The sequence below is a fragment of the Mobula birostris genome, chromosome 14 (genome assembly GCF_030028105.1).
Source record: "Mobula birostris isolate sMobBir1 chromosome 14, sMobBir1.hap1, whole genome shotgun sequence".
NCBI lineage: Eukaryota > Metazoa > Chordata > Chondrichthyes > Myliobatiformes > Myliobatidae > Mobula > Mobula birostris.
The window spans coordinates 84,178,723-84,205,920 of record NC_092383.1 but is presented as its reverse complement, the minus strand read 5'-3'; the positions used below and the strand labels follow the sequence as shown (position 1 = coordinate 84,205,920).

General features: G+C 42.3%; 1 protein-coding gene across 6 annotated transcripts in view; it reads right to left on the bottom strand.

Moving 5' to 3' along the window:
* The window catches only part of plekha6 (pleckstrin homology domain containing, family A member 6), a 348,944-nt gene that overhangs the window by 296,701 nt on the left and 25,045 nt on the right, over nt 1-27,198 (bottom strand). The window contains exon 1 of one of the 6 annotated variants that reach the window (XM_072278780.1): nt 11,011-11,071. The exons of 4 other annotated variants lie outside the window; for them this stretch is intronic. In XM_072278780.1, coding sequence (XP_072134881.1) covers nt 11,011-11,063 — 53 coding nt within the window. In that variant the 5' untranslated portion in view covers nt 11,064-11,071. Of the gene's footprint in view, nt 79-11,010; nt 11,072-27,198 lie in introns of those variants that run through there. One more of the 6 variants, XM_072278785.1, reaches the window with a different exon arrangement.

Sequence of the window (27,198 nt, the reverse complement as noted above, 5' to 3'; positions counted from 1 at the left end):
CCTCCTGCATCCTTCTTCCCTGACAACACAGGAAAGCCCACCATACCCCGCCGGCACTGCACCCCCTCCAGTGTTCCCACCCCGCGGGAAGGGCTGCTAGGGGGATGCTGCAGAGGCAGCATTGCACAGAGGCACACTCTCTGAGCATGCTCAGTGCCTGTGGAATCCCAAGGTATTCCGGGAGGGGTGGGGGGGGCGGAATGGGTCGTCACATGATCTACTATAAACCAGGATTATTACCACAAAAAGCCTTGGCTGCTGTGTGCTCTGGGCTCCCTTTCCAGCTGACAGTCAGGCAGGCATTCAGGAAGAATTATCACTTTGGAGTCAGATCTACTTATTTATCAAAAACATACAGTGAAATAGGTTATTTGCGCTAACAGCCAACACAAGCTAAGAGTGTGCTGGGGGCAGCTCGCAAGTGTGGCCACGCAGTCTGCGCCGGCATAGTGTGAGCCCAATGCTCGCTAGAACAACACAGAATACAACAAGCAATAAAACAAAAATACAAGAGATTCTGAAGAAGCTGGAAATCCAGAATAACACACACACACGCACGCAAAATGCCAGAGGGATTCAGAGGGTCAGACAGCATCTATGGAAAGGAATAAAGAGTCAACATTTCAGGCTGAGACCCTTCATCGAGACTCACCGAGAACTGCCGAGCTCCTTTTTGTGAGTGTTAACAATGAAAACCTCCAAGAGGACCACAATCTCACTGTGGTTTCGAGGTTTGTGTGCCTCAATGATCCGGAGAGCTATTTTGGCTGGAGTCAGGGCTTTATGCTTTGGCTCTTGGTGGGGTCACCCATGTCAAACAGGTCAAAGGGTAAAGGCCAGACTAAGAGTGGTCCACCGATCCTCCAGGTTCAGAGGTTCACCTCAGGGCTAACAACCCTGACTGGCCAAACAAAACTGTTACAGAAACAGCAATGAAGAATCTTTCTACATCTGAGTGGCCAAGGACAGACAGACCTTCATTGCTGCCCTAAACGCCAGCGGCATAACAAGCACTAAGTAACAACAAAACAAGTCCCCGTTCCACCCTCCCACCCACACACACACAGACAGTCCTCCAATTCACTGGACAGGCCGCACTGTGAAGAATCTGTGAAGTTTATGGCTGCGCCAAAGGCAGAGGTTTGATTTCCTATTTGCTCATCCAATAGGAATGTTGGAAAAGCTACTAAACAAATGTTGGTCAAGAAAGGCTTTTATTCTGCAAGATAATGATGCTTCCCCCTTCTACCTTCTGGGAGACAATGAATTTTCTAATGCAACACCAGTGCCTCTGGAATATGCTGGGTTTCTTCGAAGGCTGGCATTACTCCCAATTTCTGAGCCAGGAAGCCATACATTCGAAGTGTTGGCAATGTGAAATTTGACCTGGTAATCATGGGCAGCTTCCATGCCATTGTTGAGGGGCACCACACAGTTTTAAGACTCCCTGTCCTAATATGCGTTCCAAAGCTGGCCAGCATTCCTTCCACCGAATGATATCAGATAGGCAGATCATTCCATGTCACCGGGTGTATTTAAAGCAGAGGCCAATAGCATCTTGACTAGTAAGGGGTCAAAGGTTGCAGGAATAGGGCAGGGGAATGGGATTGAGAGGAAAACTAAATCAGCCAAGATTAAATGGGCTGAATGGCTCAAGTCTGCTCTTAAGTCTTAAGGTCTTACATGGGAACTTGAAAGCCTGGACACAAGAATCAAGAATAGCTTCTTCCCCCTCTGCTATCTGATCTCTGAGCTAATAGCTTCTTTCACATCCCCTTCCCACATTCTCAAGCCCTGAATTCTAATTCTTTCAGCTATTCTTTTACCATTTTTTTTTGGCTCTACCTCAGATTGCACAGCAATCTTTTCACCCTTCCATTGTTTTCCACTAGGCACTGTCTTTATTACTCTTTTTATTACTGCCATCAATATTGTCTGTGAGATTTATGTGAGCAAGGAATTTCATTGCACCCCGGTGTATATAACAATAAACTAATCTAAGTTCTGAATCAGATCGGGCAGCATCCTTCACAAGGAAAATAATGTTTCGGATCGATGTTAGAACTGGGAAAAATAAGAAATAAAGTAAGTTTCAAGTTGCATATAAAAAAAACTGAAGGAAGTGTTGTGATAGGATGAAGAACAGGAGACGGCATGGTAGGGTAGGAAAACTGAAGGAAGTGCTGTGATAGGACGAGGAACAGGAGACGGCACAGTAGCGCAGCGGTCAGCATAACGCAATTGCAGCACCAGAACCCGGGTTCAATTCCCGCCACTCTCTGTTGGAGTTTGCACTGTGTGGGTTTTCTCCCACTTTCGAAAAACGTAAGGGTTAGTAGGATAATTGGTCACATACCTATAAATGGGCAGAGTGGCCTCATGAACCAGGAGGGCCTGTTACCATGCTGTACCTCTTAATAAATTAACAAACACACAAATAAATAAATAAATATGAGGGAGTGAATGATACAGATGTTGGTGGTGATGACTGAGAGGTGAAAGGTGGTGAAGGGCAGACCAGATGGGAAGGCAAGGAGATTAATTTCTCAGGTGCAGACCAAACCTAGCTAATGGACAGGTTCCGTAGAGATCTATAAATTGATTTGTCCAGGTCTGCGATTTCTTGTACAATAAGCTAGAACCCTGACCTCACCATATACATCTTCCTGGACTTGTATATTATTGTCTGCCTGTACTGGCCGTTCTCTGTCGTGGTAACACTTCACTTCAGAGTCTGTTATTGCTTTTCTCTTGCACAACCCCAATGTACTGATGTGATGAAATGATCTGTAGGGATGGCAGGCAAAACCATATTGTTCAGTGTACCTGTCCTGCATGTGACAATAACCAACTAATTACTGTAATCAATTTTAAAAAAAACACTTAGCACGATAACCACACCTCCACGGTATTGTAATGAAGGACGTGAAAAGCACATAAAAGTCATAAGAAAGAATAAACACCATAAGTGGAGAGATAGGATACTGCTTCTGCCATTTAAAAGAACACATATTATTTGTACGTACTTTTGAAATTAATGATTTGTTCAGAGCAGGGGTTCCTAAATATTTTTATGCCATGCAGCCCCACCATTAACCAAGGGGTCCGTAGACCTCAGATTGGGAACCCCTGGTTTAGAGGCACAGAACACTACAGAACAGAAACAGTCCCTTCAGCCCATCTAGTCCATGCCAAATCATTAATATGCCTAGTCCCATGAACCTGCACCCATACCAAAGCCCTCCATACCCCTCCCATTCATGCACCTCAGTATTTCCCAACCTTCTTCAGCCTAACACCCCCCTGAAGCACTTTCATACTTACCAACAGCCCTCTTAAGCATAATATACTTTCTGGCATCCCCATTGTGTGAAGCTATGTCTACCAAATGCTAGCATGAGAAAAATGATGCTGCTTTAAACCTTTTATTTGTCTTCAAACCTAGCTTACACAGTACCTGTGTGCTGTACAGCAGCTTCGATATCAATATAATCCTTGAACTTGATGATGTTTAGCAAGAGTTGAAATATCTGGTTCAAGTTGTGACAGCAAAAGCTTTAAGCCCCCACGTGTAACAATGTCCAAGCAGTTTCTGTTTTTTTGTGAGTATGTGGTTCACTGCACTGAAGCCTCTTTCAACAAGGTAGAAGGGTGGAAATGCAATGAAGAGCTGATTGGATCTTCTCCAAAGACTAGGAAACTTTGTATGCCAATGTAGCCACATACTACAAAAACTGACATTTTTGAAAAGCATTTTTGTTTCTTCATTATTCTGAATTTTGATCATTTCTTCTTGCAAGCTCTCTTCCTGTATTTCCACCTTGCGAAGAACTGTGTTAATTACCCAGTGTGGAATTTCCAGATCATTCAAATCCTTGAATTGATTCTGAAAGTCCTTCTTCAGTGACCTGCAGATGTAAGAAGGACTCTTGCAAATCACCATCTATGAAAGAGAGTGCCATACTTTCCAAGCAGGGAAACTGTGAAAATGTTCTTTTCCCAATACTAATATATTTCAAAATTTCTCATAAAAATGGACACTGCACTTTTTGCCTGCGTTAAATTGAAATTCTCGCCCTGCAGTTTCGTATATAAAATATTCATTTTGTCATACAGTATGGCACATCACGTAGAAGTTCAATCTTGTTTCCCAAGCTCTTGTCAACTTTGAGCGAAAAATTCAACCACAATGCCAAAAAGATCAAAAGAACATTTTAAGCTCAACCTTTTGATAGCCAATGCACTTCAGTGTGAAGAAGCAAGCGTTCAAACTCCTCATCATTATTTTGGCATAACTGGTGAAATATTCTGCTATTTAATGGATGACCTTTAATTTTGTTGATAGCAGACATTACAAGAGTCGTGCTTGAAAAAAGTCGCTGCCTGAGGTTTTTGGCTACGAGATGTTGACGATGAATTACACGATGGATTGCAAACAGACTTGAAATTTCTTTTTTCATAAACGCCACTAAATCAGCATGGTGATCTGTCATATATGGTGCTCCATCTGCTGCGCAAGAAGTCATGTTCTTAATCGAAACACTTTTATCCTCAAAATATATTTTAAGGTTGTCATAGATTGATTTTCCGTTGGTATTTGTTTTTAACTTTTTACAAAACTTTCATAAACTTTTCCATTTTTTATAAACTGTACATATGCCATTAGCAATGCCTCATTGTCTCGCACTGTTGACTCATTCAGTTGCATCCCAAATTCTGTTTTTTGTAGCTCTGTGAATAGTTGATACTCAGTGTCTTCACTCATTTTGTCAATATGATGAGCTAGAAAGTTATTAATCAGAGGAATTGCTTTTAAAATACTGGTATCCATTTCGAGAACTGTGGTGAGCACTTTTGATACAGCAGGCATTATTAATCTTTCAACAATTATGTGAGAGTTTCCACACTTTGCTATCATTTTGGAAGTGCTATAAGAAGCAATTGGACCACTATCAAGGTAATTTTTAGCTTTCTTGGCAAATGATGAGTGTGCAATGCTTTTTAAATGCTTCTTTCATCTTCTGGAACTGAATAATGCCATAAGTAGCCTTTTCAGGGTGTCTTTTATGGAAGTGTTCCTGCAACCTTAATGGGTTTATAGCTTCATTAGACAGTACAGTATTACAAATAGGACACATGGGGGGTTGCTAATCTGATGGGAAGAGAATGAAACCATACTCCAGGTATGTAAGACTGTATTGATGCACTTTCTGCAGTTTCTGTTTCTTAGTGGGATCAGAATTCAAGGCTTCACTGCTTTCAGACTCATAGAGAACATGCCGAACGTAGTTATCCATCATTAATGGGGCTAAACTAAAATAAAAAATTAACACAAACTTGAAATACCTGTTAGATGTTGACGATGGCAGTGGGTTGACATATATGGAATGACTGTAGCGGCACGCAAAGGAACGGCAAGGTGGAGATGAAGATGATCACAACAGTGAAAATTACGTTGACAAGGATTCAGATTGGAATCTGAACGTTAGTCGGGATAGAGCTGGCGTTCGGCAAGCTACCTTTATACTATTCCAGTTAGCGCATTTGACTGATTACTTAAAGTCTCCTAATTATAGTGCCATAGCTAGAATGCCACTTATTACCCACCCCCCCCAACCAAGAATTTTGAATGCCCTCTGATAACTTCATTTTTTCTGATACCTCCTTTGGACACATAACCGCCCCCATTGGGAATCACTGATGTACCTATCTAAATTTCTCTTAGTTGTTGAAACTAAACCCACATCCATCACTTTCCCTGGCAGCTTTTTCCACACTCTCTCCACCCTCTGAGTGAAGAAGTCCCCCTCCCCCATGTTCTCCTTAAACAGTTCACTTTTACCCTTAACCCATGACCTCCAGTTCTAGTCTCACCCAAACTCTGGCCGTATGTGGGATGTCCATAAATCAGGTGTTCATAACCTGGGTGGCCTACTGAAGGCGAGACAAACCAATTTCCTTTACCTACTCTCATCTGCATACAATTATTTTGTACTAATTAGAGGGTCTCTTCTTAAAACTTTGGGTTCAGTTTAAGGCTTTGCAAACTTCTCTTGTGATAGAAACCAGTGCAGGGGATGAATGAGGCTGGTCACCCATCCTTTCTTCTTCAAACCTTCCTGCACAGACTTCTGCCAACAAGGATACTTCTAGGGGGTTCCAAACCAATTTGCTGTAAATAATAAGGGGTGTATAACACCTTAAGGCAGATCAACTCACCATAGACTATGGTTATGATCTTTCTAGTTCACCTATTCTTGTCCCCAATACCACCCAAGCGCCCCGCTGAGCCAAAGCAAGAGTTATTTCCTTCAAGCTGGGACACAGGCACAGCTACTGCTTGGGGTGGCTTTAATTAATTCTTCATACATTTTAAAAACAGACCAATGGTGCAAGCATCCGACAGATTCAGACATGGCCTCAGGCAGTGAGCCTCCCTTATCTCTTCCTCAGGCTGCATTAGATTAAATAATTAGGCTAGCATTTGGACACAGTGAGGGAACTACGCCTAAAATTTTCAACTGAAACATATTTGCAATAATCACAGACTTGAAATCTCCCACAAACTGCTAATTTTAGCATTATATATTTTTAAAAAATAGCTTCTTTCTTTAGGACTGTGACACCATCACTAATGCACTAATACACAAATCCCGGACTTCAAAAGAGGCAGAGGTTTATCCGTATGACACAATATATAATCTATGTATGTTGAGTCTTTGAGCTCTTTCCACAGACTGCATTGTTTCAAAACAGCCTTGCAACATGACTCTCCTGCCAGAAAAAATCACATTATATCAGCATAAAGAAATGCATAGAATAAACTATAAATTTAGGTAGATACACTGCTTCTTCCGCACTTTAGTAGAAAGTATTTTCATACATATTCTTTTTGATCAAAGTAACAAATCAATTTGCAGGCTTCAAATAATTATAACTGGATTTTTACTGAATAATCAACTATCTTAAATCAAGTCTCAGTTCTGGCTTTGACTTATTATCATCACACTTAACAAAATACAGTGAAAAGCCCTTGTTTGCATTCCATCTTGACAGATCATTCCACTTACAAGTACATCGAGATAGTAAAAAGAAAACAGAGTGTGGAATAAAATATTACGGTTACAGAGAAAGTGCAGTGCAGCGAAATAAGCTTCAGGCGTCTTCCTGATCTCTTCATGGGTTTTCTTAGCCTCCCTAGGAGGCTGCTTTGCACTGTTTGACTCTGATTTGAACTCAGGGCTCAGTTCTGCTTCTTCATCTTACTGCTACAGTCCCTCAACACTACGCTGAATCCAATTTGTGCAGATTGCCATGTCAAGCTACTCACCATCGAGACTGGCTTCATCTCTAGCAGACATCTTGTGATCGACAAGAACACCAGATTTTGTCACCAGTTCCAACCAAATGTCGTTTAGTCCTGCAAACCTCCACTGTGGTTTCTATCTTCATTTGGGTGACCTTGACTTCCCCAGGGAGATGAAGAACACAAACTTACCTTATCCTTCAAAAACTGTTCCCTCTTATTAGTGTGAGAGCAATGCTTGATCTACAAGAACATTAGATTTTGTCACTACTTTCCACCAAAGGCATTTTAAGGTTCTGGAAACCTTTATTGTGCTTTCTATCTTTATTTTGTGTGGCCTTGACTTGCCAGGGGTTGACTAGGAACACAAACTCACTACATTCTTGAAAGCCTGTTAGTGTGAGAAGAACATTTTTGAGTCAAATAGAAAATAAAATCTGAAATGAAGAAGCCACTGACATGAAATGTTAATTGTCTCTCTTTCCACAGAGGTTACCTGATCTTAGATTGTTTCAAGCATTTTCAGATTTCCAGCATTAGTTTTGACGTTCAATGTTTTTGAGTAAACTGCTTCTGTGAACTTCAGAGACAGAGCATTGAATCTGTGACCTCTGTAGTACTCAGGACATCTTCAAATCTGAAATTATATTTGCTGTCAATTTCACCTCCGACTGTGCTCCCTGTGATTGTAACTACAGCAATTCACTTCTTGGATGGTGACCCATAGGACTGGCTGAAGAACAAATGCTGAGCATCAAATGTTTAAATTTGATCAAATATAATGACACGCTTCAGGCACTGTTTAGTAAAAAATAGAGTGAAGATTCCTCAAGTATTATAAAATGATTTCAGAAGTGTTTCCACAATGTGTGCCCTATGGTAATGTGCTGTCAAATAAAACCCTTAAATACAAACAAGACGTATTTGGCAGCAGAACATTCAAAGTAGGAAGGAAAACCTCATGATCTTCAAGAACTAACAAACAATATCTTCACAGTTCAAAAGTTCAAAAGAGAGTTCAGACCTACTGCTCAATGTGTGGCGCAATACAAGAACAAAATTTGGACCTACAGTATCTGCTTGAATCAAAAGCAAGCTAGAATTATGAATGTTTCACATTTTTATTTATCAAGCCAAGAAAGTTTGGCTTGTAGTACATTACACTGTAATGATTAAATAAACTTAATCAAGATTCTGAGATAATGCGGCAGGCTTGAAACTATCCCACCAAGTTAGCCTATGCACAGCAAAGGAGAATAAACCTCACACAATATTGTTGAAGGGCCTCACACAATATTGTCTGTAAAATGCTTCAAGGTAAAAAAGCTTCAGGAAAGTGAATTCTATTCCCCTACAAATGATACAGCTGCAAATCGCTTCTCGTGATATTTCAGAAAGCTTTCTTGGAGAAATTGCAGTGGTACAAAGGAATTGCCATTCAGACCAATGAGGCAACAGCTGAACCAGGCCCACCTTGGTTTTTATTATTTGTTATGTTTGTGGACAATGGGAACATTCAAGAGGAATTTCTTCTCTGTGTGATGAGTTTGACAAGCAAGGACTAGTGGGTTCAAAGTTAAAGGAATTGCAGTTGGAATGCATACAGATGATATCAAGAGCATGAACGTTTGCAAGTGAGGTTCCTGGCTATAACCTCAAGAATCAACTTTATTCACCATATACTGTACATATATTTAGGGTGTCAAAATGGTTGTTGTGATGTGTCTAGTGTGGTAATATAGTGGGTAGTGTTCGTCGCTCTCATTTTCAGCTTCAACCAGTGGCTAGGAATATGCTGTGGTGTGATGGTGAAAGATCCTCAACAGAAAAATTTTCTACAATTATAAAGAATAAAGAATTACATAAAAATAGAGTATAGATATGGAATAAAATGTGCATAAATATCAGCATGTATTTACAACGTAAAGAGCTTTTTTAAAAAAATGATTTAAGTACCGGTTGACAGGTTAATTGGTCATTGTAAATTGTCCCGTGATTAGGCTAGGGTTAAATCGGAGGATTGCTGGGTTGCACGGCTGGAAGGGCTGCAAGGCCCTACTCCGTGCTGTATCTCAATAAATACATAGGACAGTGCAGTGACTGAGGTAATAGATTGGGGGGGGGGTGGATGTAAACTAGTACTGAATTTTGCACAAGGAACTTTTACCCAAAACATTGCAGTTTAAACCTGAGTGAAGCATCAGATTAAATTAGTGAACTTGGCAAGGAGGCATCAAATGCAAGCGGTGTGCTCAGTGCTCTCCAAAGGGATGGCAGCTACCCACGAGCAGTTCCAGTTCCAGGCCAAGCTATGGGGAAAGGTGCTGAAGGTCTGTGAGAACAGAGGGACGTGCCAGCATTTCTACAGGATGGCAAGTCTGAACTCTCAGGCCTCTTTCCTGATTCCAGTTAGTTGTCATGGTTCATTTATTTGTTGGACATTTTCAGAAAGTTGTACGAGTTGGACTTGAGCTGTCATGAGAGGGAGTCCAAGATACTAACTCTCGTTCACTGCTTTTCAAAGTACATCTGAAATTCTGGCATTCTAGACTGCCATTAGACCTTGTCATGAGCCCTGCACTTCCTGCCTTTCTTGAAGGGAATGGAATATATATATTTTTTAATTTTATTTAAATTTTTATTTAGAGATAACAGGTAGCAGACCCTTCCACTGCAACAAGCCCACGTGGCCAATTATACCCATAAGTCCAACTAAACTACTAACCAGTACGTCTTTGGAATGTGGAACACCCGGTGGAAACTCACACGGTCAAAGGGAGAACGTACATACTCTCTACAGACAGTGGCGGAACTGAACCTGGGTTGTTAGCACAGTAATAGTGTTCCGCTAACCACTTCGCTACTGTGCCGCCTGTTCCTGCAGATGTCAAGTTTCACATACTGTGCCTCTTTGCCAGCTGTAGGAGAACTTCAAGGATAACTTCAGAGTCTCCAGGCAAGCATCATCTTGGTAATTTCATAATTCACTGTGGCATTGAAGGAGGCCATTTGGTCCTTCGAGTCTAATCTAGCTCACAGGGTAGCCTCATTCTGCCGTGACCCAGTTTTTCTGGGAATTTACCCACCAACATGAGGACCAATTAACCCACCAATCCGCATGTGCTTGGAATGTGGAAAAAAACCAAGAGAGATGCAGGAAACACACATAGGGAAAACATGCAAACTCCACGTGGACAGCACCCAAGGGCAGGTTTGAAGTCAACATTGGAGCTGTCTGACAGCAATGCCCGGTCCTGATGAATGGTCTCGGCCCAAACCAGCAGCTCTTTACTCCGCTCCATAGATGCTGCCTCGCCTGCTGAGTTCCTCCAGCATTTTGTGTACATTGCTCTGGATTTCTAGGGTCTATAGAAACTCTTGTGCCCAATCCTAATAACCATGTGTAACTGTTATGTTTTGTAACTTCAAAACATTAAATTAATTTAAAGTTCAGGAATGCAGGCTTAACTTCCTCTTTACTTTAGGTGAGGCACGCACATGTCACGTGGTAGCATGATGATGTATACAACCAACGTATTTTTACATATAACTCGTAATTAATTACAGTATTTAAATTAATCTTTATTTAAATTATGCTTAATCAAATATATATACACAAGATTACGTAAATATTACTGAAAAATGAATGTTAAATACACAACATTCTCAGTCACAGAGGCTCAGTAAAGTTCAGTGTTACTAACCTGGCTCCAAGACAAACCAGCATGTTTTCACAATGGTTCTCACTGACTTTCATCTTGTCAGCAAAGAGTTCCAGTTGTTAATGATACTTTAATAGCCTGCTGTCCCAACCCTAAGACAGCTAACACAAAGAATGACGATGGCAATTTGAAAATGACAAAAGAAAAGGAAGACTTCATGGTTTCGCAGTTTATTCAGTGATGGTCGGGTACAAATGCCACATGCATTAACGCCAGCGAACTATATAAAGGTACTGACTTACAATCTGTGCTTTGTCACAGGAACTGATCGTGTAGCAGACATTTTGTCAATGAGTTCTGGAACTCAAGCAGGTCCAGACAGATACCAATGATCCTCCACACATTCCCGGATGCTGTTTCAAAGTCCAAAGTATATTTATTATCAAAGTACATCTATGTCACCAAATACTACCCTGAGATTCATTTTCTTGCAGGTGTTCACAGTGGAACAAAGAAATACAATGAAATCAATGAAAAACTACACACAGACTGACAAATGTGCAAAAGACAAACTGGGCAAATACAAATAAATAAATAAATGCATAAATAAATAATATTGAGGACACATTTGTTGTTTGTCAGTCTTTCTGTGTAGTTTTTCATTAATTCTACGATATTTCTGCATGAAGTTGAATCTCAGGGTAGTATTTGGTGATATACATGTAGAGTCCTTGAAAGTGAATCCACTTTGAATCAATAAAGCATTTTTTTAAATTCAAGTTTGAGTCTCAGGTTTTGTGTTATTATCAGCTTGGCTTGTATCAGTCCACATACAAAAACGATTTTACAAGGCATGATTTAAAAAGGGTGCAAAATTACAGGAGCAATTTGAGCCCTTTTTCATTTGAATTCCTCCAGCAGTTCATTCTTTCCTCCAGCCTTTAGTGCCGCTGTCTAAGATGGCAAAAGAGAGGGGTTTGAGGAAAGATGTTTCTTTCTGGGACACTTGTGGGTTTCCCCCAGCACGTTCATCACTGATTTGCTTTGACGCAGGCAACGCATTTCACTGTATCCTTTGATATTTCAATGTACATGTGACAAATAAAGCCAATCTTTACATCAGAATCAGGTTTAATAGCACTGACAGAGTATGTTGTGAAATCTGCTGTTTTACGGTGGCATTACAGTGCACCACACAAAATATACTATAAATTACAGTAAGAAATTCATGTTAAAAATTAAATTAAATAAGTAATGAAGAAAGTGAGCAAAAAATAGTGACTTAGTGTTCATGGGTTGGTTCAGAAATCTGATGGTGGACAATGATTCACCGTGACCAAAAGTTACAGCCAGATGGAACTTCATTTTGCTGGCATTCATCCTGAAAATCCAGAAATCAGCATCTTGCTTATGTCACTTCCATCGATCTCAGCATGTCTTAGCTGCCTGTGTTTTTATTTTTATATATTTTATTTTATTGAGGTACGGCGCAGAATAGGGCTTTTGAGCCGCGACGCCTGTCAAACCCCCTTTAGTCCAAGCCTAATCACGGGACAATTTACAATGACTAATTATCCTCCCAACCATGATGTCTTTGGACTGGGGGAGGAAACCAGAGCACCCAGAGGAAACCCACCCAGTCATGGGGAGAACGTACAAACTCCTTACAGACTGTGGCAGGAATTGAACCCGGGTCGCCTGAACTTCAAAGCGTTATACTTAGCACTACGCTACTGATACGCCCTTTAGCATTGTCGGTCAAAGGGAATGGGTCTTGAACCAATAACTGTTATCTCCCTTGTGACCAAGTCAATATTTTGATAATGGTCCCTCCCACATTGCAAAGACACTCAAGCTGCTCGGTTAACTGGCCACTAGATATTGCCCTTAGTCTGGAGATGAGTGGTAGAATCTGGGGAGAGTTGTGAAATCATAGTACACAAGAGCACAGAAACAGGCCCTTCAGCCAATCTAGTCCATGCTGGCCTGGACCTCTCTCATCTTTGTACCTATGCAAACTTCTCTTAAATGTTACAATTGAAACATACATCTCCCACCTCTGCTGACAGCTCACACCACCCTCTGAGTGAAGAGGTCCTCCCACCCCACCAGGTTCCTCTGAAAAATTTCAACTCTCCCTCATAACCTTTAGTTCTAGGCTCATCGAACCTCAGTGACAAAAGCCTGCTTGCATTTACCCTATCAATTTTTTTTTGCCCTTAACTCCGAGTGGAGTCATCGGGACGCCGTCATGACGGCATTTTTTTTTCAAGCAGGCTTTCTTATTTTTACGAGGCCAAGTTGCTAGCTCGACGCTCAACCCAGCACGGACGGAAAGCGTGCAAGGGAGCCGGCTGGATTTGAACTTGGGAGCCTTCGCTCCAAAGTCTGGCGCTGATGCCACTACGCCACCAGCTGGCCACCTTATCAATACCCCTGATAATTTTGTATACCTCTATAATTTCTTCCCTCATTCTCCTGTGCTCCAGGAAATAAAGTCCTGACCTATCAACCTTTTCCTATAACACAGGTCCTCAAGTCCCAGCAACATCTTTGTAAATTTTCTCTGTACTCTTTCACGTTGTTATTTTCCTGAAGATAGTGACCAGAACTACACACAATACTCCCAAACCCAGCCTCACCAACGTCTTATACAACTTCAACATAACATCACAATCTCCTGTACTCAGTATCCTGATTTATAAAAGCCAATGTGCCAAAAGCTTTCTTTACAACCCTATCTACCTATGATGCCTCGTTCCAGGATTCATGATCTGTATTTCCAGATCTTTTGCCCTAGAGTATACCTCAGTGCATTACCATTAAATGTGTATGCCCTGCCACGGTTTATCCTGCCATCCCACACAGCCTTCCATTTTTTCTTTCATCCCTGTGCCCAAGGTCACCCTTGGGCAAGGTGTAGCACCTACTTAGCCCCCCTGATCAGGGTCACGTGACTCCATGGGACCAGGTGGTGGATGGTTGTATGAGCAGCTGGTACATATCATAATTACTGGTTATGTGACCACCGACACCAGGCAGACAATCTCTGAAGTGTTCTGATAATGGCTGGGGTCACCCATCTTGTAAAGACACTGCCCAGAAGAAGACAAAGGCAAGCCACTTCTGTAAAAGAATTTGCCAAGAACAATCACGGTCATGGAAAGACCATGATCACCCATGTCTTGCGGCACAGCACGTAACGAACGAGCAAACGTATCTGCCTCCACCACCACCAGCCCAGCAGAGCATTCCACACCTCCACCCTTCTCTGTGTGAGAAATCGACCAGACATCCCCTTATATTTTCCTCGAATCACCGTAGAATTACGCCTTCTCACCTTAGCCATTTCTGTTATAGGTAAAAGGTATTCTGTTTATGCCTTTTTGTCGTGTACACGCCATCAAATCACCTCTCATCCTCTTTCACTCCAAAGAGAAAACCCTACCTACTTGACCTTTCTTCATAAATTGGCGGGAGGAGAGAGAAGCAGCACGCCGCGGGTGCGCAACTCTCCGGTGAAAAATGATATTGTATCCGTTAAATAGGGGCCGTGGACAATTCTGATTTGATGGAAACAGACGTGAAAGCACAGAGGAACATCTGGAGAAATTTCTGAAATGCCAGTTCGCTGCTGTTGTTATTGCACGGTCGGGAATCTTCCAGAGGGAAGGCCTCAAAATCCCCGGCTTTTCCTGCTGTTGGTGACCGAGATTGAGGTCGAGTCGTTTGGACAGAGATGGCGCTCAGTACTTGGTGTCGGAGAGCTGATCGGAGGCTCGAAGTTTTCGGATGACTCAGAGTCGGACTGCGGTCGGGCATGGCAGGGAGAGTTTTTCTTCCTTCTCCTGTCTACGTGAGGGACTTTAAACTTTTTATTGTGCTCATGGACTTCTTCATCAAGTTATGGTATTGTTGCACTGTTGTAACTATATGTTGTAATTATGTGGTTTTGTTAGTTTTTTCAGTCTTGGTCTGTCCTGTGTTTTGTGATATCACACCGGAGGAATATTGTATCATTTCTTAATGCATGCATTACTAAATGACAATAAAAGAGGACTGTGTGTCTTCATAATCTAAATCTAAAAGATGCTCTCCAATCTAGGTGGCTTCCTTTTAAACTCCACTACACCCTGTCTAAAGCTTCCACATCTTTGACCAGAACCAAACCCAATTCTCCAACATGTGGTCTAACCGTTGATTTATAGAGCCGTAGGTTTTATATGTGTAGGATTAGTTTAAAATTGGCACTTGAGGGTTTCAGCAAGACTCAGTGGGCTTGCTTCTTCGCTGTATCTCTCAATGAATTCATAACAAACATCCCAGAAAATGGCTCCTACCTCTGCCCTTTTCCGTAACAGTTATAATTCCTGCAATCCAGTGATAATATACACAGGCTAACATTATCACAGGGCAGCAGAATGCCTCCTTAGGGACCAGTCAGCGGCATACTGGGTCTTTCCCTCTGGTCACAAAAGGGATTAGGAAGTGGGTGTAGGCGAGCTATTAAAATACTAATTAGTTTGAGATGGAGTGGAAAACTTGGCCCAGGGGATTGGGCCTGGATAACACCATCAGTGAACACAAGCTCCATCTGGAAAATCCAGGGAGGAAATAAAAATCATAAGAAAATGAATGATATAGACAATAAATCTCCGAGATGGCTGGAGGCGCTTCAGTAACAGTATGCTTATCTCGCTTTGAGAGTGAAGGTCATCATCAGTAGTTCTTATAATGGAACTGTTACCAGGACTTCAGCGATAGTCAGATGATTAAATATCCTCAAAAGGAAGCTAATTAATCACCGAAGTGTTTACTCAAGACTCGCGTCCAAAAGATGCGATAATTGCACATTGGTTGTTTGTTAGACTTTGTTTGTGTGTAGTTTTTCAGCAATTCTATTCTGTTCTACTGTGAACACCTGCAAGAAAATCAATCTCAGGGTAGGATACTGTGACATAAATGTACTGTGATAATAAGTTTACTTTGAACTTTAATTGCAGCTATATAACACATCATAAGCCTCTGCCATTTAACAGAATCAGAATCAGGTTTAATATCACCGGCATATGATACGTTGTGAAATTTGTTAACTTTGGTGCAGCAGTACGATGCAATACATAATAGAGAAGAATCTGTGAATTACAGTAAGTATATATATACTGTATATATGTATATCAAATAGTTAAATTAAATAAGTAGTGTAAAAATAGAAATAAAAAAGTAGTGAATTCATGGGTTCAATGTCCATTCAGAAATCAGATAGCAGAGGGGAAGTTTGAGATATACTGGGGTGATATACTGCATCCGGTGCTCCCGATGTGGCTTTCTATATATTGGCGAGACCCGACGCAGACTGGGAGATCGTTTCGCTGAACACCTACGCTCTGTCCGCCAGAGAAAGCAGGATCTCCCAGTGGCCACACATTTTAATTCCACATCCCATTCACATTCTGATATGTCTGTCCACGGCCTCCTCTACTGTAAAGATGAAGCCACACTCAGGTTGGAGAAACAACACCTTATATTCCGTCTGGGTAGCCTCCAACCTGATGGCATGAACATTGACTTCTCAGACTTCCGCTAATGCCCCACCTCCCCGTCGTACCTCATCCGTTATTTATTTATATACACACATTCTTTCTCTCTCTCTCCTTTTTCTCCCTCTGTCCCTCTCACTATACCCCTTGCCCATCCTCTGGGTTTTCCCCCCCTCCCCCTTTTCTCTCTCCCTGGGCTTCCTGTCCCATGATCCTCTCATATCCCTTTTGCCAATCAACTGTCCAGCTCTTGGCTCCATCCCTCCCCCTCCTGTCTTCTCCTATCCCCCTCCCCCCTCACTTTCAAATCTCTTACTATCTCTTCTTTCAGTTAGTCCTGACGAAGGGTCTCGGCCTGAAACGTTGACTGTACCTCTTCCTAGAGATGCTGCCTGGCCTGCTGCGTTCACCAACAACTTTGATGTGTGTATCATGAATAGCACTGATGCTTCACTCCCAGAAGAGCTCAATGCCTGTTATGCATGCTTTGAAAAAGAGAATAAAACTACACCTGTGCAAATCCTGCAGCACCTGGTGACCCTGAGATCTCTGCCTCAGAGGCCCACATCAGAGCGTCTTTCAAGAGGTGAAACCGCGCTAGACATCAAGCCCTGAAGCTGTACATGGTAGGGCTCTGAAAACCTGTGCCAACCAGCTGGCAGGGGTGATCAAGAACATCTTCAATATCTCTCACTGCTGCAGTCAAGTTTCCCAACAGCTTCAAAAGGACAACAATCATGCTAGTGCCCAGGAAGAACAGTGTGAGCTGCCTTAATGACTATTGTCCAGTAGCACTCACATCTTCAGTGAGGAAGTACTTTGACAGGTTGCAACTCCTGTCTCAGCAAGGACCTGGACCAACTGCAATTTGCCTATCCCACAATAAGTCCATGGCAGATGTGATCTCATTGGATCTTCACAGGGCCTTGAATCGTCTAGACAACACAAATACCTATGTCAGGATGCAGTTTATCAACTACAGTTCAGCGTTTAATACCACCATTCCTACAATTTTAATCAAAAAGCTCTAGAACTTTGGCCTCTGTATCTCCCTCTGCAAATGGACCCTCGACTTCCTAACCAGAAGACTACAATCCGTACAGCTTGGAAATAAAATCTCCACCTCACTAATAATCAACACTGGCACACCTAAGGGATTTGTGCCTAGCCCACTGCTCTACTCTCTCTATACTGTACCCATGACTTTGTGGCTAGGCATAGCTCAAATGCCATCTATAAGTTTGCTAATGTTATAGATTGACTGAATCTCAGATGGTGGCGCGAGGGTGTACAGAAGTAAGATATAGCAGCTAGTTGAGTGGTGTCACAGCAACAACCTCGCACTGAATGTCAGCAAGTTGACATTGAATGTGGACTTCAGAAAGGGTAAGATGAGGGAACACACACCAGTCGACACCACATGGTATTGTTGAAAAAAAATAAAATCAAGCAATTTTGCCGATGCTGAAAATCCTGAGTAACACATACAAAATGCTGGAAGAACTCAACAGTTAAAGGCAGCATCTATGAGGAGGAATAAAGAGTCAACATTTCAGGCCGAGAGCCTTCATCAGTAGGGTCTCAGCCCAAAGTGTCGACTCTTCATTCCTCTCCATAGATTCCTCCAGCATTTTGTGTATGTTACTGCTGGAAAATGTCCAATTGCTGACTTTTATGCTTCTCTCAAAATCTGTGGAAAACAGTGCTTTTTGTTCCTGGGAAAAGACACACAACGTCCAAGAGACCGGAGGGAGAATGGGTTGAAGGGAGCAATACACTCAAACATTACCGACACCAACACAAAGGAGAAACACAATGGCATAACCAAGAATTGAAGAGTGACAAAGAGATGGGGACAAACACGAGTGCTCAGACATGAAATAATGAGACACAAAAAAAGAGCAATTAAACAGCATAATCCACGAGAGCTGGCACGAGCAGGCATCAGGCAGGGAAGGTGCAAATTACACAGATAAAAGAGCAACACACACAAAATGCCAGATGAACTCAGCAGGTCAGGCAGCATTTATGGAAAAGAATAAACAGTCAATGTTTCAGGCCGAGACCCTTCATCAGGACTGGTGCTGGGTTCCTCCAGTATTCTGTGTGGCTTGCTGAAGATTTCCAACATCTGCAGAGTCTCCTGTGTGTACAAATAAAAGAGCAGCAGGTTGCTGTAATCCAGAAGAGTGAAATAAACCAGAGAGTGCGAGAGCACATCTGTAAAAGAGGGCAAGGCAGCAAGAGGAAGAGAGGAAGGGAGACAGAGGGAGAAAGGGTCACAAAATGAGAAACACACACACACACAAAGGAGTGAGGGAAGGAGAGGCACATATACACAGCAGAGGAATGAGAGAGGAAACAAGCATACACACGTGCGGACACACACACGAAAATACAAGGGTGATTCATAGCAGTGTTCCCTCTAAGGTGTGCGTGTGTGCACACATCTTTTGTTACCAGCACAGAGAGGAACTTAAACTGCGCACAAAAGGTTGTCACTCTCTACCTCATTGGCATGTTAAGTATTTTTTCATGATCGTACACAATCACATTTCCTTTTCCAGTTTCTGACGGGGACAGTTTTGACAACGTGGAGTTTGCGGTGATTTGTCTGCAATAAAACTGGCTTATTCATACTGTTTTTATTGAAGAAATTATTGATTCACGATGTCGAGTTCCAAAGAAGCAAAGGACGTGAAGTGCAAAAGAACTGCTATTTCATTTAAGGCAGAATGGCTTAATGAAACAGTAGAAACTGCTACACTGAAAGCTCATGAGGTCAGGAGCGTGCAGCTATGAGAAATATTTATATACAATACAGAAACTGGTGTGACCTGTACGTATTGTGGTGATGCAAAAGTTGCTGGAGGACTTGCAAGTGGGAAGAAGTGGAGTGATATTTGAAAACCTGATTTCTTAAAGCATCATTTAGCAAGCAAATCACATATGGTCAGTGTGCAAATTTTGTAAGTTTTGTTTGATCATTTCAAACAATTTTAAAAATACGTGAAAAGATTGACGGTCTTACATGCTGTCATATACTATATGAGAAGTAAGACTTATTGATGTGTATTATTTTATTTCTTTTAAGCAATGAACAACAAACTGGACTTGGTAGCTTATTATCCCTAGAATAGCTTCAGGTTTACTTCCACTTAAAAACTCAGTGTGTACATGTTGTTGTTGCTGGGCAAAAAAATTGCACAGCATAAGATTTTAGTGCAAACTAGTCATTACAAATTAGAAGGAACACTGGTTGAGAAGAACATACCAATACGCACATACACAAAAATGAGGGAGGAGTGAGCAAGAGGGAAAGACACAACCATGGAGGAGAGGAGGGGAAGCATGAGAGAGGGAGAGAGAAACAAAAGAACAGAGAGACATTGGGGAGGTGAAGGTGAGAAGTCGGGAGACAGGAGTTGGAGGGATGTCTGAGTGGGAGGGAGGAAAGGGGATTGTTTTGTTGCTTGTTGTGTTCCTGTTTTGTTCTGCTGAGAATTGTGGGCATGTTCTGTTTGCACTGGGATGTGTGGAAGCTGACATTCTCTACCACTCGAGTCAAGCATGAGGAATTATCTATTGGTGGGTTGTCAGGTAGCTATAGATGCCAATCCACGACCCACAGAAATCTGACACAAAAGGAGGGTGGAGCAGGGAATGGAGGCGTTTGGAAGTAGAACTAGTGGAAGGAATGTATGGGTGATGGGCAGATGAAGGTCTCCATCTGTATCTCAGAACACAACAATAATAAACCAATTCCACTTCCAAGATTTTTCCAAGATTTCTGGTTTAAGTTGTTAGACAAATATCAAGGTTGTATAATTTATACATGCTTTGATAATAAATATACTTGAATCTTGGAGATAGCACACTGGACTCTGCAGAAAAAGGGTCTAAATGTTTGTTGACACTAATCTTCATTCGCAGAATCTTTGCCATTTTCCTCTCTCATCTCCCTCAAGGGAATAACTCGTACAAATATGTAGCATTAGCTGTGTGGAAACGTATCTGTAACCCTGAAGTCATTATGAATTTGTGACTTTTGTAAAATGTAATGTTATGATAAGGTGCTTTGCCGGTTTGGGTGAGAAAACTTACAAGCGTGCTTGTGTAATATGGAAACAAACTATTTTCTTTGAGGGCAGGCAATTGTTTTATGGCCAGAGGGGATGTTTGATACTGGGGCAACAGGATGGAACTTCTAAAGATTAAATGTGTGAACAAGATAAGGATGAAGATAACAGAGGAATGTAATGTTACAGAATGGAGCAACTGTTCTTTGTTAAAAAGGTATTAAAGTACTTTGGCTGAAACAGAAGAGCGGAGCTATATTTCCAGATGAAACTTGGCTGTAAGTATATCTCCCCTTGCAAGTAAAATAATAAATGCATTAATAATGTCATGCACTCTGAATTTCTTGTATTTTGTTTCTTTAGAAGGCCTAGCTGAACGGTACATGACACAATTTGGAACTTCCACTGAGACCGCTTGTCGAGTAGCGGCAGAGACACAGGAAATTCAGAAGACAGAACTGCCTCAGGGAAACTCCTCGGGAGTAGCAGCCACCGAAGGAAAAGCAAGTTGTTCGCCCTTGGCAGTTGGACTTTGATTTTGTCTTGCTTTCGCCCTATACATTGCAATTAACGCTATAGTCTTGAGTGGATTAGTTTCTCTCGTTATGATTCTGACGCATTTGGCGTGACAACATAAACTTTGACTAAGGAAAGCGGTCAACCTGGCATCTGGGATGCATGAAAGAGACACGCACAAACGTATTGGATAGTTTTTAGCGTCGGGGACACTTATGCAGGTCGACCTAGAGTCGGGGACACGTGAAATTTTTCTGAGGTAATATGAGAAAGGAAATTAGTATACTATCCAATAATGGAAGGGTGTCAGGGACACCGGGTGCCAGAACTATATGCTGAAATGTATTTAACCCTACAGGATGCTGTCAGGAAAACTGGTAAGTTGTTAGAATATTGGTAAATGTAAATAGAACAAAATAATGATAAAGTAAAAGACAGGGCAGGGTGCATCTTTCCCTGATCCTGAACGAGAAATCAACACATGAAAGAGAAAGTAACAATGGAAAGAACACACAACGCACATCAAAGTTGCTGGTGAACGCAGCAGGCCAGGCAGCATCTCTAGGAAGAGGTACAGTCGACGTTTCGGGCCAAGGTCCTTTGTCAGGACTAACTGAAAGAAGAGCTAGTAAGAGATTTGAAAGTGGGAGGGGCAGGGGGAGATCTGAAATGATAGAAGAAGACAGGAGGGGGAGGGATGGAGCCAAGAGCTGGACAGGTGATTGGAAAAGGGATATGAGAGGATCATGGGACAGGAGGCCCAGGGAGGAAGAAAAGGGGGAGGGGGGGAAAACCCAGAGGATGGGCAAGGGGTATATTCAGAGGGACAGAGGGAGAAAAAGGAGAGAGAGAAAGAATGTGTGTATATAAATAAATAATGGATGGGGTACGAGGGGGAGGTGGGGCATTAGCGGAAGTTTGAGAAGTTAATGTTCATGCCATCAGGTTGGAGGCTACCCAGATGGAATATAAGGTGTTGTTCCTCCAACCTGAGTGTGGCTTCATCTTTACAGTAGAGGAGGCCGTGGATAGACATATCAGAATGGGAATGGAACGTGGAATTAAAATGTGTGGCCACTGGGAAATAACACAAAATGTTTAAAGCAGAGACAAAAACTGCAGAGCTATCTTGCTGCGCAGAGAGGAATAATTTGTGCTTTTGGATCTGAGACGGGCAAAGGAAATGAATATGTAAATATGGATTGGAAGATGGAGCAGATAAGGTGACCAGATATGGTAATGATGAAGATTCCACCCCCCCACCGCCCCCAGTTACTATCAGAGAGAGAGGAAAGGAGATTGATTATAATGTGCTTGCATCTGAACATATACTCCACTTTGCCAGAAGCACAGTGACATGCTAGGAGAATAATGAAGAATTAAGGGATTCGATACTGACTGTTATGGGCTATAACAGCGGGGACCCCATTGAGGAGTTACAGAAATGTTACCAAAGGAAAGGAGAACACCCCTCTGTATTTGGAGTCCCATTTGTGGATGGTGTTCCAAGGAGAGTGTAGATCAATATCAGATCCAGATCATTTAGAGACAGGACCCACAAATAGATGGTCAAGAGCATTAGTGTCCCATAGGTGCCGACGAATTTAGAAGGATGTCAGAACTGTTTGATCCCAGTGACCCTACACGTACTGAGGCATGGATACTTAGGAAAATGGGAGGAGCTGCAGGAGCTAGACTTTAACTTTGGGAATACTCCAGAGGCAGCTAGAGTGTTCTCCCTTCGAGAAAATGCATGGGATAGTGTGTGGGGAAATGCAGGTCAGGGGAGAAACCAGCAGGAAGATTATAGCAGGGAAGTAACACCGCACTGGAGTGCACCTTCACGTAATCAGGGAAGCAGTTGTCGGGCTCAAATCTGCTGTGGTAATGTGGGTCATTATGCTCAGAACTGCAGAGCAAACAGTTAATTTAATTTAAATCCTAACAAAAAAAATAGAGACTGGTGCTACAGAAGAGTCAGAGTATGTTGGAATGTTAGTTAATGTGGGGATTTCATGCTTTAAATTTGTTGAATAACTTCAACAGTTTTTTGTCTTTAGAGTAACATATTTCCTCCATGTGTTGTCGAATTGTAACTGAATATTGTGGTAACGATTTAACCCTGAGGAACAAGAGATTTTCTGAGATGGTTTAAAGTGTAAATGGTTTTGCATGTAAAATGTGGCCACAACTGAGTTAATATGAGTGAGAGTGAGAGGGTGAGAGGGTGAGAGGGTGAGAGTGAGAGTGAGAGTGAGAGTGAGAGTGAGAGTGAGTGTGAGTGTGAGTGTGAGTGTGAGTGTGAGTGTGAGTGTGAGTGTGAGTGTGAGAGTGAGAGTGAGAGTGAGAGTGAGAGTGAGAGTGAGAGAGAGAGAGAGAGAGAGAGAGAGAGAGAGATGTTTTAAGAGACTGTATTAAGAGGTTCTTTTAATATGTTAATTTGTGTTTCCCAACCCAGCAGTTACATCAATGTGTTAATCTGTGACCACCACCCTACAGTTTTTACTCTTTCTTCCTTGGTCCTTTGAAAAATTGCGTGAAAGCCTTTCATGGTGGGCATTTTAAATTTTGAAGTTACTTCAAGGAAGAATAGTACAAGCATATTTTTTTGTTTTAACTTATCTGTTTCTTTTTGGGGTTGTGCTTCTTTTTTCATGGAATTGATTTAAAAGAACTCAGATTCCATACTGGCTAGATGTAATCTGAGTTGAGGTAGAAATTTGTGCCTCTGTATTCTGGATAAGATGCACACATTTCTGAGGGAAATGGGCATTTTGGGGGAAATTGCTCATTGGAAGATGATTAAAATTGGATTTAAAAATTAACAATTTTGGATAGATTCAAAAATGTTGAGGGAACTTCTAAAAGTTTTTTACTAATAAGACTGCTTTCATTTATAGAATATAAAAGATGTTGCTAAGACCTTTGACATATTGATTTTGAGTTTGAGATTTCTTGAAAAATAGTTTTGATGTAATCAGTTTTTTGTCATGTAAACTGCAAATGGAAAAAGGAAAGGAGGTTCTCTGGGGGTGGGTGTAGGGATCTACTCTAATACAGTCCATGGATGACCTCCTGTCGACCTCCCCAGGCAAGGAAGTCTGCTAGTGGACTTCCTCTACGTTTTACATAAACTAGCTAAGAAAGGTCATAGAGTATCAAAGCAGAAACTAGCTCGTACAACCAGAAGTTAGTTATCTGGGACATACCTTATCCCAGGATACAAGGTCAGTGATTAAAACTCAGTTTGAAGCAATAGTTAAAGCCACGCAGCCAACAACTCATAGGGAAGTGAAGCATTTCCTGGGGATGACCAGGTATTGCAGGCAGTGGATCTTAGATTATGCTGCTATTGTTAGTTCTCTCCAGAAAATATCTCTCCTCAATCAGCCAGATACATTATACCCTGGAAAATGGGGAAGCATTTGAACATATAAAAGAAGCAATGATATCTGCTTCAGCTTTAGGCCTCCCAGACTATAAGACGGAGTTTTGCCTTTTTGTTCACCGTGTATGGTTTGTTAGATCGTTTTGACTCAGAATTGCAGGGAAAGACAAAGGCAGGTTGTTTATTTCGGTGCTCAGAACCAATAGCCAAAAGTTTATCGGATTGTCTTCCAGCAGTGGCAGTCCCATGCTGACTCGCCGTGACATCTAACATCTTAATCCCGCTAGGCAAACTAAGCACAGAATCGAGTTATTAATAAGCCCGAATGCTAGAATTACTCATTGTGCAACTCTTCTGGCCACTCTTCTCACAGAGGAAGACAGCGATCCACACTGCTGTGAAACTGTTACACAAGAAAATAAACCCTCACACGGACCTTACTGGTACTTTGATTGTTATTGCCAAATGAATTTTCTTTGTTGATGGTTCGGCTTTATGTAACGAAATGGGAAAAGCTGGATGGTCAAAAAAAAATGGGAACCGTCCTGATGAACAGTTTCGGCCTGAAACGTCAACTGTACTCTTTTCCATAGATGCTGCCTGGCCTGCTGAGTTCCTCCAGTATTTTGCACATGTTGCTGGGAACAACTGGGTTGTAAGCAACACCATAGTATGTGGCTTCACCCCAATAAACGCATCATGGCCCCAGGTAAACTGGTACCATGGATTGCCCAATGTATACTCAAGTACACATTTGCGGGCAAGAGAGGAATGATTAATTACATAAACTAAATTTGGTATGACCCTGGAGTAACTCAAGTTGCGGAACAAATCTGAAGACAATGTGTGCGATGTGAAGTGTACAGTACCTTGCAAAATCCGAGAAAATCTGGCATAAGTAACAGGGGTTCATACCCTGCCATTAAATGGCCTTTTATTTAGACTTTCGGATAGACTTTATTGAATTGTCTTCATGTAAAGCGTCACAAACAAAATAAAACCTGCAGATGCTGGAAATCCAAGCACCACACACACAAATTGCTAGCATCTGGGGGAAAAAGTACAGTTGACGTTACAGGCCAAGACCCTTCATCAGGACTGGAGAAAAAAAGCTGAAGAGTAGATTTAAAAGGAGGGGAGGGGAAGGGAGAGAGAACCACCAGGTGATAGGTGAAACTTGGAGGGGGACAGATGAAGTAAAGGGCTGGGAAGTTGAATGGCAGTGGGGAAGGAGGTGTAGGGGCAAGTGTAGCACTTGTCCCGCTTGCAAGGATAAGTGACAGGAGGGAGGTAAGTGGGGAGGGATGAATGGACAAGGGAGTCACACAGGGAGCAATCCCCGTGGAAAGCAGAAAGTGGCGAGAAGGGAAAGATGTGCTTGGTGGTGGGATCCTGTTGGAGATGGCGGAAGTTTCAGAGAATTATTTGCTGGACACGGAGGCTGGTGGGTTAGTAGGTGGGGACAAAAGGAACCTATCCCTGGTAGGGTGGCGGAAGGATAGGGTAAGTCCACATCTTTCCCTCCCTCCTCCCACTTTCTGCTTTCCGCAGGGATCGATCCCTACGTGACTCCCTCGTCCATTCATCCCTCCCCACCGATCTCCCTCCTGTCACTTATCCTTGAAAGTGGAACAATTGCTACACCTGCCCCTACACCTCCTCCCTCACTATCATTCAGGGCCCTAAACAGTCCTTCCAGGCGAGGCAACACTTCACCTGAGAGTCTGTTGGGGTCACTTACTGTGTCTGGTGCTCCAGTTGTGGCCTCCTGTACATCAGTGAGACACAACATAGATAGGGAGACTGCTTCACCGAGCATCTAGGCTCCGTCTGCCAGAATAAGTGGGATCTCTCAGTGGCCACCCATTTTAATTCCACTTCCCATTCCCATATGTCCATCCATGGCCTCCTCCACTGTTGTTATGAGGCCTCACTTAGGTTGGAGGAACAACATCTTAAATTCCGTTTGGGTAGCCTCCAACCTGATGGCATGAACGTCGATTTCTCAAACTTGTAGTAATGCCCCCCAACCCCTCACCCCATTTCCCAAACCCTTTTCCCCCTCTCTCCTCATCTCTTTGCCTGCCCATTGCCTCCCTCTGGTGCTCCTTCCCCCTTTTTCTTTCTTCCATGGCCTTCTGACTCCTTCACCAATCAACTTCCCAGCTCTTTACTTCATCCCTCCCCGCCTCCAGGTTTCTCCTATCACCTGGCATTCTCTCTCCCCTCCACCCACCTTTAAATTCTACTTCTCAGCTTTTTTTCCTTCAATCCTGCTGAAGGGTTTTGGCCTGAAACGCCGACTGTACTTTTTATCCCCCATGGATGCTGCCTGACCTGCTGAGTTCCTCCAGCATTTTGTGTGTGTTGCTTTAATGTAAAGGGTACAAGTATGTTTTAGTCATTATTGATGCGTTATCATAATGGTTGAAGCATCTCAATGTAGAAACAATCATGCAGTTACAATAGCGAAATGTTCGCTAAAGGAAAACATCCCACGATTTGGGATCCTCTGGAGACTATCTAGCGACATTGGTCCCTGATTCACTGGTAACATAATTAAAGTAGTGTGCAAATCCTTACAGCTGAAGCCACGTTTCGATTCTCAGTCAAAGGGCCTAATGGAAAGGACGAACGGAACAATTTAAGAATAAACTTAGCAAAATGTGTGAGGAAACTGGACTAAAGGGGATTCCAGCGCTACCTT